The sequence below is a fragment of the Colletotrichum lupini genome, chromosome 9, assembly GCF_023278565.1.
Source record: "Colletotrichum lupini chromosome 9, complete sequence".
Taxonomy (NCBI): Eukaryota; Fungi; Ascomycota; class Sordariomycetes; order Glomerellales; family Glomerellaceae; genus Colletotrichum; species Colletotrichum lupini.
This window is the reverse complement of record NC_064682.1, coordinates 3,714,385-3,728,009: the sequence shown is the minus strand read 5'-3', so window position 1 is coordinate 3,728,009 and position 13,625 is coordinate 3,714,385. Positions and strand designations below refer to the sequence as shown.

Sequence of the window (13,625 nt, the reverse complement as noted above, 5' to 3'; positions counted from 1 at the left end):
TTTCTAAGGATAGTTATAAGATAATTATTAAATAATACACGCTTATACGTAATAAACTTAGTAACTACTCTATATTTACTCTATATCGCTATCGTCTTCTTCTATACTAAGCCCGTAACTTTTATTTAAAACGTTTAAATTACTATAATCGTTATTTAACCGCCCTCTTTTTAATAGGTCTAAGTTTTCGCTAGATTTAACGTTAAATATATTAGAACGGTAAGACTTGTCGCCCTTGCTATTAAATAGGTCCTTGTTTACGTTATATATTAAATACCCTCTTATTTCTAACTCGTCGTTACTAAGCGTATTAAAAAATAGCTCGGCCGTATTTATAAAACTTATTTAAAGAACGGCCCGTATCTAGTATATAGTTACCTTATAAATATTAGAGAATAAGATTTATACGTAGTAGTATATATATAATATCTTTCTTAATACTAAATTATTATAAAGATTAAAAGTCGCTAGTAAAGTCCCGGGGTAAACGGTATTTTTTAATATATAAATTTCCTAAATCCGTACAGAAAATATTAAAACCTATTTAAGCACTTTAATAATAATAAGGATATTTCCGAAGTTAAAGTTTAGTACCTTATTAAATTCGAATAATAAGTTAGTTTTATTATTTAACGGGCCGTTATTATATTCCTTAAGCGCTTTGCGGATTTTTAAGTACGCTAAGAGCGCGGCGACCTTAATAACGAACTCTTTATTTTATAATAGCTTATATAAATAGCTTATAATATAAGTAATAAACTAATTTCCTATAGTACTATTTATATCTTTTTTAACTCTATTTAGTAGCGGGTACTACGTATTATCGGTTAGCCTGCTATAAAAGTAATTAATTATTAAGTAAATAGCGAAGTAGTATTACTTATTTTATTTAAGTAGGTTAGTCTTAATATTTATTAGTAAGAAACTCTTATAGTAATATAATAGTACGCCTCTTACTATATAAAATCTATAATCTTTTTTAGTGCGTTTATAATAATTTAGTAAACTAGCTTATACTATTACTAATAACGAGATTTATATTATTAATACTAGGGCTCTAGACTAAATTTCTTTTTAAATAAGGTATGTTATACTCTTTATATATATAAGCCTATATTAATATCTAATACTATTTTTTAAGAAGCGAGGTTTTATATAACCGGATTTTATAAAAACTACTAACGGCTCGACCGCTAGCGTTTTATATAAATAGCCGTTTTTATATAATATTTATAATAATAATAGGGCTATAGAGGGGTTTTAAAATTTATAACTACGCTATATAGTATATATATATAGTATTTATTTATAAGTATACTATATCGAAACGAGATCGTTTACTAACTTGCCTATTTATAAAAGCTCTAGTTCTTTGTATATTAAGTTAATAATAGAAGTAGCTTAATATAGGTTAGTTAACTTTACTAGGACTTATAAAAATTATATCTCGTCTATATTTAGCTTTAATTTCGTATTTAATAAACGTAGCGTCTATCCTTAAATATAATAATCTATATTACGTACCTCGCTTAGTAACTTATTAATACTCTATTTTATTTTAATAATAATCTAATATAGCGGCTAGACTTTTAAAGTACCCTCGCTAATTAAACGGTCTATTACGCTTACTAAGTAATATAAATAATATAATCGTAGCCTTAAGTAAATTAACCTACGTAACTAACCTCGTAAATAATATTATATAATCTTAAAAAGCACTAGTTAATAAAAAAGAACGTTTAAAAGAACTTATAAAAGACTCCGGCCGCTTTAAATAAAAACTTAATTATTAAAAAAGCTTAGCTCTTATAAGAACTACTTTTATATTTAACGTTAAATAAGTTATAGCATAGCTTCGAGATACTTTCGCCCGTTTTAAGAGCGTTATAAATAAAATAAATACTATATTAGTAGAGGAGAGATTAGGCTCTAGCTATTTATTTAAACCTTAATAGAAAGAAAATATAGAAGTATAGATTAGTAACGGATTAGACTCGCTATTAATAAAAAATAACCTTAACGTGCTCTTAGCCCCCGTTAGATAAATTTAAAAAGGCTATAACTTTAAAATTATTAAGTTAGAGTTAAAGTAGAAGTAGCTATTATATAATCCCGGAGGTTAGCTTTAATAATAAATATATATAGTTTATACTAAGATTTACTAAGTCTATTTTTATTTTATAATATTATAAAAAGGAATAGAGAATTTATACCTATATATATAACTATATATACTACTACTATTATTTACGTAAATTACCTTTATTATTAAGAGTTATAAGGGTACTACGCTACTATTAAGTATAGCTTAAGCCCTTTAACGTCGCTATTTAGAGGCGTCGTAAGTAATCCGTCTCTAATAACGTCTAGTTTTTAACGCTTAAATAGTATTTTAAACCTCTTTTCCGTAACTTACTTCTATTTTTAATAAGCTATTTAAATATATCTCGTTAATATTAGAAATTAAGCCTCTTTAATCCTGAATTATTACTAATATACTAAAAGAGATACTTTACTAATAAGCTAAAAATGCCCTTCTTAACTAGTATACGCAATTAATATTATTATTACTAATTACTAGCTAAAATAGGCTCTATGGTAATATAATAACGAAATAGATATATTATTAAGCGTTATATACCTTTTTAATATATTATATATAAGGGCAATTTCTAATTACGGTTTAGTAAGAGCTTAGCTTTAACTTAACGCTCTTTATATTTTCCTAAATACCTAGGTTAGTAAAGGAAGTACTCAACTATATTATAAACATCTTTTTTAAGGATAATATATAGTATAAAATAGCCGCTAATTTTAAAGCTAATCCTATTTTCTTCGGATCTAATCTCGAGTAACTTGCGCTTAGTAAAGACTACTACGAGCTTTATTTCGTAATTATATTTATAAATTAAGTTAGAGATTTTTAATACGAAGCTAAAATAGCCGAGTTATTAAAACGGCCTTAGTTTATAAGCTCTAGGGACCTTTTGCGCTACTAGGGCCCGAGCTAATAGTTTACGTTAAATATTTAAAAAGATAGCGATAATATAAACTATTATATTATAGTTCGAGCTTATAGTAGCTTATTTTATTAAAAGAGTAACGAATTAATAACTTACGTACTATATTATAATAAGGGCTAGGGGTTTTTAAAATATTTCTATATTCTATGCTACTAGCTACTTTAAAAAAAACGATATATAATACCTTTATAATACTCGTTATTAAGATATAACTTAAGGCCCCTCGAATAGGTTATATTTAAAAAGTAAATATAAAATAGTATTAAGATATATTATTATTATACTAGCTAGTATACGAGTTTTTATTAAAACCGGTAACGGATAGTATCTCCCGCTAGCCTTACGATATTTAATTAAGTTCTTATACTAGGTCCTTATACAGAGTTATTAAATATAAATAAATAAAAAGGTCTATAAATTAAGAAAGATATATATCTTATAGAAATTCGCTTATAGAAATTTAACTTTAACTTATATAGCCGTACTACGTATTTATTACTAAGTAAGATAAATTAATAACTTAATAATATATATAAGCTTATTAAGGCCGAAGTTAAGGGTAGAATACTAACTAACTACGTATTTACCCCGGACCGTTCGGACGTCTTTATTAGCGTTATTTATTAATATAGCGAACGGTAAGGACCCGATAGTAATTACTAAGAACTAGATACCCTTATATTTTTAGGTTAATAAATAGAAATATTATTAAAAAGGTTTTTAAAGCTACTTAGCCCGCGCAGAGACTTAAAACTATTTTATAATTACGCGCCTAATTAGTTATATTACTTTAAATAAAGCTATAATATATTAATTACTTCTTTTTTAAGATAAAAAGCAATATCTAAGTAACGAAGCCTATTTATTTAATATTATATATTAATTACTTATTATAATAAGGGCTAATAGTAGGGGATTATCCCGGACAGCCGGCTTATTTAAAAGTAGCTATAATATAATATTATTATTAAAAAGCCCCGTAGCTAATTATAACCTAAATCGCGCTCTAAATATAAATAAGCGTCGTTTTTTACATACGTATTAACTACTCCCCTAACTCCGACGCTCGTCTTTATATTAATAGAGCTTTATACCCTTTTAGCTACTAATTAAGTATTATTATTCTTTTTATTACTTATAGCGCTTTTGCTTTACTAACCCGAACCCTTTTCTAATACGCGGACTTATATAATTTAGTATAGAAACTAATAGCTATTTTTATAGCTATAATGCTATTAATAACTAGTACTTAGTACTATATACGTAAGTTTAATATACCTAATTTAGCGAAGATTAATAAGTACGAAGTTTAAATTATTAATATATATAGTATAATAATCTCCTTAGTTACGTACTTTATATCCTTATACTTTATATCTTACTCTAGCATAGCTAAACACTTAGTAATATACTTAGTAAACCCTCTAATAGTAATACTTTTTTAAATCTTAATAAAGTATTTTTTAACGCTTACTACGGTTATACTAATACTCTATAATAAAATAGAGGCTATTTAAGAAAATATAATTAGACCGTATACCCCGCCCGTAAATACTATATTACTATTAATAAATTTCTAGTATTAATAAGTAAATATAGATTAGTATTCTAATACTAAAGTCTATATTACGTTGGCGTATTTGTTATTATTACTTATAAAGCTAACGTTTTTTAAAGAACCGACCCTTAACGATATAGTCTCGATATATATACGGCAGTTTTTAAATATAACGTCCTTAAATATAGACCTTTAGGAATAAATATTTAGCGGTTATTATAATACGGGCTCTACTAGCCTTTTAGCCTAGATATGTCCTATCTATTTATATATTACGTTTATAAAATAGGTCTTTTTAAATACTATAAAGTAGTAAATAGTTACTAATTAACTTAAGTACTTATTTTTTACGGTCTATATATAGTGAATAATACTTCGAGGTTCTTAGCGTAATAGTTTATAATTCGGCCTTTTTTTACGTATTTTATAATTACTATTTTAAATAGTATACTAAATACGGAACCTATATATTTAAGCTAATAGAGTATTAAATACTAAGTAGCTCTTATAAAAATAGTTTATATTTTTAAACCGGGCTTATTAATAAATACTTATTAAACGTAGCTAACTCTTCTCCCGCTATTTATAATAAGCCGCTCTTCTTATTATTTTATAATCTTAATAACTAGCTTATTTCGTAATAGGGCTTTGCTCTTAATAACGTTAATAATAGAAGTATTTTTAATAAGAACGTTAAACCTACTCCTCTTTTAATATCGGTCTTTCTTAAGTAAATAACTACGTAAAAAAATTAAGAGGCCTTATTTTCTTTACTTAATTTCTTTTTACGTCTAGTCCTACGTAGTATTATATTATAACTAATAGTATTTTAAATATAATATAAAATAAATATAAAAAAAGACTTAAGTTATATATAAGCAGGGATATAAAAAGCCTATTTATTTTATATTAAAGCTACTAACTAGACTATACTAACGTAATCTCTAAGCTATAAGCCCGCAAGTCGTAGCGTTTTTTATTTATATATAATATCTAAATTTAAAATATATTACGAATCGGGAACAGGGTTACTTTTCTACGATCGGTTTATAAAATATATTATTAAGTAGTTCTTACTTTCGTCCTAATTATAAAATTTTCGTTCTTCTTCGCATTCTTCTTAATTTAATATAAGCCTCTTATTCTATATTTTATACTTATTAATACCTATTATAACTCGTAATAATATAATAATATAATACCGTAATTTATATTAATATTCTTATTTTCTATCCGCGCTCGTAGCCGTACTCCTATTTCTCTTAATAAATTAGAACTTCTTTAATATATTTCTAATTAAAAAACGACTAGCCGCCGTGCTATTTAAGTTTATATAATAAATAAACTAAAGAGGTTTTATAGCTAGTATATTAGTTTTAGTAAAGCTTTTTTATTTTATTATTTTATCTGCTTTAATAATAGTATATATATCGATATTATAACTAGAACCGTACTACTTAATCTTTATTTTAATAGGTTTTTTAAGACGCCCTATTTAACGTTTTTTATTATAAAATGCGGCGTTTAAAGCCTAGCGAGCCCCTATTATAAATTAATAAAATAACGGTTAGTTATTATTAGTAATACGGGATTAAATTTATTTTATTCGTTTTTTTAAAATAAGCGGGGGGCGGAACGTTATTTAAAGGCTACTCTTAGGAAGCACCGGTCGCTCTATATAGGGTAATATAAAAAAAACCTATTTACTTATAACGTTAAATAAACGCAAAAACTTTAGGGATATTTTAGTTAGTTAGTAATACCTTAAAAGTAGAAATGCTCTTTTCGAATAGTATCTTAATAGGACGTTATAATATTATATTTTAGCTTATATATATATATATAGCTATAAATATTCTTTTAAGACCTTGCGGTAAAGTTATTACTAAATTAGTAAATCTTTATATACCCTAGAAGCCGCTCTTCGATCTAGGGTATATATATTATAATTAAAAGGGAGCTCGTTTTAGATTTAATAACGCACCCTTAGTTATATTAAAGCTAGATTAGCGGCCCTAGAATTACTTTAAGTAGTATACTATATCTAGTTACTTTACGTAACGGTATAAGTTAATTAATAACTTAGAGTATTAAGAAGTTTACTCCTTTATCTAACCTAGTTTATTACCGTTAAGTTTATATCTATTAACTATAAATTAATAAGCGGCATAACTAAACCCGCTTTTTATTAACCTCGTCCGGTCTATTTATTATATTAATAACCACTCCTAAGGCCTAGTGCGCACTAGTAGGTCTCGTTATACTCGGCTATTAATTAGCTATACCTAAAAAGGTTCTCTTTTACTTCCTATATTAAATAGGCATAGTTATCCTACTTAACGGCGTATAAATTAACGCTATTATTAGTTTTATAATAGCCTATAATATACTAAAAACGGGGTGCTTAAGTCGCGTTATATAGTTAGGGCCGCTCGACGTATTCTTATTATACTTTAATATAATCTCCGTTTTTAAAAACCTATAAAAGTTAATAATTAGCTAGCTAATCCTACCCGAGGGAGTTACGGATCCCTACGACTATACTATAAAATATATAAGCGCTACTTATAGTAGTATAAATAGCTTCGACTATTTTAAAATATAAGGACTAGGCTATATAGACTATTAAACCTCGCTATACTATTATTTTAACGTAAATATTTATTTAAATAAGCTAGGGCTATATATATATAGCGTTTTCTTTAGAAAAGCAAATCTCTTAGAGATTAATAATAAAAAGGCTACGTTATAGGCATTAGCTATCGTTAGATAGTCTAAATTTATATAGCTATATAAGTAGATATACACTCGCTAGTATTATAATACGTAGCTATATCTATATATAATAAGTTTTCGTAATTAAAAATGTCTACTCTTTTTATTAATAAAGGCTTTAATATAGGCCTCTAGTCTAAATTATTAGTAAGCTCGTATTTATAATAGCGGTATTTACTTATAATATTATAATACTATAACTATATAGACCTAGTAAAAGTATAATTATACTATTTTATATATTTATATATAAGGTTATATTAAATAATATAATTAGATAAATAGTTTAATATATAATTAGATAAATAGTTTAATATATAATAAAAAAGCTACTTTAACTAGCTTTATTATTACGATATATCTTTTTAGTAGCTCGACCCTTATACGAGCTAGCATATCCCCTTTATAATTAGTATCCCCTATTAATATCCTAACTAGCGCTCTTAAAAAGCTTTAGGAGTTCTCTCCGTACTTACTTATTTTAAAACGGAATACTTACCCTTAATACTACCTTTTCGTTACTATTAAACTTTATTAAAATAATAGTAGTATATCTATTCTTAATAATCTCTTATATTAGCGTAGCTATAGTAAAAGCGGGTACGGTTATATTATATTTATTACCGGCTTTTTACCTAAAGTTACTAAGCTCTCTTCTTATATTTAATATATTTAGTACTATTTAGTTATCCTCGGATAAGTCGTTAGGCATAGCGGGGTATATATTATCTTTTTCGTATTAGTAAATACTATTAACGATACGTACGTTATTATACCGTAAAAAAACCTATAAGTATTAATACGAGCCCTTTTCTTACTACGTTTCTATCTTACGACTTTAACGGCCTTTTATTATTTTTCGAGCTTATTTTTATTATAGAAAGACTACTCGAAGAGCTATATTATTAAGTAGTCTAAAGGTAAAATACTTATATTAAGCGCGGAATCTATATTATATAAAATAGTTAGTTAGACTATAAGCGTGCTCTTAGAAATAATAAAAATAGTATATATATATAGCTTAATAAAAATAGTAGGCTCTATAATTTATACCTTTACGTAGCTAAAGAATACTTAATCCCTAATCGTATTAAATACTACTTAAAATAATAAGCTCCTTACTAAGAAATATAATTTCTCCTTCCCTTAGGGGTATAATATTACGTCTATTATTAATAACTATTTACTTTTTTTACTAGCTTTGCTTATTAATTACCTCCCTCCCTAATACTATTTTTTTTATATTAGCGTCCCGCCTCTCTCTTTACTATTTTACTTATTATATTAATACTATTTTTATATAGCGCTCTTTCTTTTTAATCAAAAAACCTTTATAATAACCGGCCCTAGCCTACTCTCTTTTATATTTTATAGTATATTTAAAACGCCCGTTTTTATTAAACTTACGCCGTACTTTAATATTTCCGTAATAAGACGTATAATTATACTTAATAACTCTTATAAAAACTATAATATAATAGCGTTACCGCCCTAGGACGCTATTTAAAAATAGTATAAATATAATATATAGAATATTTTTAATAGTTTTAGCTCTCGCACTAATAAGCTAATTATACTCTAATAGTCTTATATATCTATAAGACGCGCTAGCTTACTAATAATATTATATAACACGGTATTATATATTTTAGTACTACGTTATAATAAGATCGATATTATTACGGGGTTATTATAGTATATAAAAAGTGCTTAGTTAAGAGTCGTCGTATTATATAAGTCGCGCTTATTAATATTTATAAAGCCTAAAGAAAGTAATATCTCGGCTTCTTAGTAGCGCCTCTTTTAAAATAGTTTTAGTAATAGAGGTCCTATTTAGTTATAGCGTACTAATATATAAACCCCCTTATTTAGGTTAGTACTTAATTTAAAGAGGGTTTTAATAAGCCGTTATTTTATTAATACTGTCCTACTATCCGTTTCTTTTACCTAGGCTAAGAGCGCGAGCTCGAGCGGCTTTTAATTAAATATATAGAGTACTAAATCGGCCCCCTCGATTAATTTATTTAGTTCGCCCATAGCGTCCGCTCTAGCCTTTAATAATACTAAAATAGTAGAGAATATACCGTCCTTATACGCTATATTAAGGGCTATTATGCGCTATATATTAATTATTATAAGCTAATTTATATTAATACTAAACTGCACTAACTAGCTTATAACCGTTTTTAATAATAAAAATAATAAAAAGTAAATTAGTAGCGTATTCTCGTTATTATTAGCCTCGTTTACTTTTATCCCTTTTTTATTAATAAGGTATATAATTATTTTAATAAGCCTAGCGGCGGTAGCTTAATAAAGAGCGTTAATACTAAACTTAAAAAACTTAAGCTATGCGCCGCGCTAAAAAAGAACTATAAACGTCCTAACGTCTCTATTAAAAAGAGATAGGAAAATAGGAGTACGTAACTAATAGTCCGGAGCCCTATTAATATTAATACCGTAGTTAAGAAAAAACGATATAATATTAGCATAGCTTTTAAAAATAGCTAAATATAGGGCCGTAACGAAAAAAGGGCTATATTAATAGCTCTTAGTTATATATATAATAGCCAGTCTATTATAATAAATACCGGCTTAAAAAGTATATTAGAGCGTAGCGAGAGCTACTTATATATCTTTATAATTAATAATAATATTAAAAACGGCAAAGTATTTTCCCGTTTTTATATCGTTTTTATAAAGTTTAGGGTTAAAGAACGAATACTAAGTGCGCGAGTATTATATAAATACGGACTAGTTATAGAGCTTATTATAATTAAAAACGTACTACGCTACGTTTAGGGATATCGACTCTATATAAATAGATTTTATAATAAGTAGCGTTTATTATACTAAGCGATACGATATAATTTATAATAAAAGTACGGTATAATAAGAATATAAGGTAGTTACGCTATTACTATAAGCTTACCGACTTTATATTTAATATAAGAATTTAGACTTCGTTATATAGGACGGCGCTTTATACTAAAAGTATCTTATATATATATTATAGATCTAGAGTTAACTATCTCGTTTAAAAAAGGTCTTAAGTTCTATTATTTAAGCGCTACGGTACTTCTTTTAGTTATAAAAAAGGTATCTCGTTTATCCTCTATATAGATAGTACCGTTTTTTGCGAGTGGTCTCTGGCTTTTCTAGACATAAGTTAAAAATAGGCTTAGGATATCGGGCGATCTAAAAAGAGCTTATGGCTCTGGTTTGGGTAGACGATAATACTAAACGTATAAATAGTGTTTACGTCGGCTTTAGACGCCTAGCCCTCGTAAGACCAATAGAACCCAAATGGGCCTTTATTATATAGTATTATATATATATTACTCCGTCTCTTATAAACATTCTTAATATTTATAAAGCCGAAAACTAGTATAATAGGCCTCCGTAGACCTCTAGTAATAGCTATAGTAACTAGTTTATAAATAAAAATATAGGTTAGGATAGTAAACGATAGTGCGAATAGTAGCGCGTAATTAAGAGCTCCTCGAAAGTATCTATAATCGGCTTCTATAGTAGCCATATTCTCCTAATATAAATTATAATAGTTTATAAATAAGAAAGATATTAAGCCCAGACTATGTAGGTTAAGTCTAGATAAATAAAATGTGTTATAAAGAGGAAATAATATAGTATATATATAATTAACGCTATAATTATTTAGTGTCCGGAAATTGTTTTTTAGGGACATGCCTAACTTTTTATTATAGGAACCTCTAGTAAGTAATAGTACGCTTATACGCACTATTATATCGTTTTTACGGAGTTTATACCGGGCTCTTTTTAATAACCCGTATCGACGCCTGTAAGCCGGAATTATATATTCTTAGAAACGTAATTAAGGGCCTTTGTATATACCGAGAGGCCTTCCTCTTATGCATTTAGTTTCTAACTCCTACCTATATACCTAGAGGTCGAGATCTAGGAATTAAGCTAGAAAGGTACTATTACTTTCTTATTATAAGTCGTTTTTAGCGTTAAAATAAGGATCTCGCTTACTAACTAGCCCATTTATAGTATCCGATTTTAGCTCTTACTAAACGTCGGTTCTAGCTATACTCCCTAGCTATATACCGTTAATATTACTAAATACCCCGTATTCTAAGTTACTTATAACTCAAAATATGTGCCGTATCTTATATTAGAACTGGCGTTATCCTTAGCTATACGACGAGGATCCTGCTTCTTTAATATCCTCTCTATAAGATTTAGATCTAGCCTTTCGTAATCCGAACAGGGCTTCTTTATATATATACACCCTATTTATACGAATTATTAGGTATTACTAGGAGACCCTTTGTAGCTAGTCTGCCTAGAAACGCAACTAAGACCTCTTTATTATTTAAGTTAAAACATAATGCTTATCTAATACGCTCGATAGGGGTTTTTCCTTTTTTTTAAGTAATAAGATATAGCTCCTATAGCACGTTTATTTGCCTATCGCTTATGGTAAGTAAAAAGTAGTATATATACACTTATAATATATAGGTCTTAAACATACCGTAGTTAATATTTATTATAAAGGGTCCGTCTATACGTATTATAGGTTTAAAGCTTTATTTAGTATTCTTACCTTTAAGAATTGCCTTATTAAGTAAAACGCCTTATAAACAGAAGCTTCTATAAGAATATATATCGACCTTCTTCCTTTATAACTCCGACGAGGAGAGCGATAGTATTAAGAAGGAAAAGGGGTTTATATAAGGCGATTTATATTAGGGAATAAGCTTTTTAACTAGTATAGCGTATCCTAATATCACGGCTAGTATTAATACCGTTTACCCTATAGCGGCTCGATATCTAATTAAGAATAGTAAGGTAATATCTTCGTATAGAGTAATATACGTCTATAAGAAAGCCTCTATAGAACGCTCGCTCTATCTTAGGATAGCTAGCCGTAATAGTACGATTATTACTAATTCTTTTAACTAAGATTTAAATAATCCTTACGCGAGGTCTACTAAATACGGTATCCCAAGGCCAGACTTACTAACTATATAAGGGTATCGTAATTACTATAGTTATATTACTAGATCTTTTTATAATAAACACGCATCGAGGCGCGCTATAAAGAGTAAAATAAAAGCAAGTAGTTAGTAAAAGGCTATTTTATAGACCCGTATATAAAAATATAAACTTCTCGTATAGATCGCAGACTCGTTAATATATAAATTCCAATATTAGTAACTTCACGCATAACTAAGGTAATAAAAGAAGATATTTATTATTGTTAAATCCTATCTAGCTTCTTAAAGGCTTATAGTCTAGTACGCTAGGCTTATAATATATTATATATACACCGGTTTAGAACTTATCCGTACGATCTATAGTAGACATCTAAATAATATAGTACTATATATATATATACATAGTTTATTACGGCCCGGCTAAGCTATTTAGGACTCGTATAATTATTTATATATTCTCTACTTTCGTTTATATCCTTACCTCCTAAAAGCCCATATAAGTTTTATTTACCTCCGTATATATCATTTTCTATTTTATATACTAATACTACGGTTACTTATAATATTAATAATAGGCCATCTTATAGTTATTTCTTAAAGTATTTAGCGTCCTATCGTTAGTAGCCGAAGCTAGTCCTATTATTAATAGTACGAGGGTACGTAGGGGGTTATTATTAATTAGTATATTAATATAAGTATTATATAGTTCTATTACTAATTAATCTATATATCTAGCCTCTCCGTACTTATTATAAACTTAATCGTCTCTTTAATAACATCGATATATAGTATCTAATTCTTAATATCGGATACGCTCTTTCCTCTAAAAACGTATAATAAGTTCCCTCTATACGATTCTATTTACTAAAGCATCCGAGTCCGCTATGCCGTCTACTATATGTAGTAAAAAAAGAAGTGCTCTATTATTTCTACCGCTTGCCCGCAGGCGCATTGCGCCAAGGCAGCTATACCGATCTAATATAAATACTAATTTAGTCTCGCTATATTAGTGTATAGTTACGCTAGGATATTAGCTTCTTTTTAAGAGAGTCCGACATATAACTCGCGCGTATACTTTCTTAATAAAGCTATATCGATCTTTTTTAAATATATACTTATATTATTAGGCAAAGCTCTGTACGTCTATAGCACGGTTTATAAAGCAATTCTAAGTGCGGTTAAGTAAGCTCTAGTAGCTTTTTTATATAGTGTCTTACTTAGTCTCGTGCTTTCCTTTACTACTACTTTAGCCGCTTTCGATAGGTCTAATTCTAACGCTAATAGAAG

General features: G+C 27.6%; 1 protein-coding gene across 1 annotated transcript; it reads right to left on the bottom strand.

Moving 5' to 3' along the window:
• Positions 1-75: 75 nt before the first annotated feature.
• On the bottom strand, positions 76-345 carry CLUP02_16964 (uncharacterized protein; the record flags this gene model as incomplete). The annotated part of the gene is made up of 1 exon (XM_049295881.1): positions 76-345. A coding segment is annotated over one exon (270 nt), but the record flags the coding sequence as incomplete, so codon positions are not given.
• Positions 346-13,625: the final 13,280 nt, after the last annotated feature.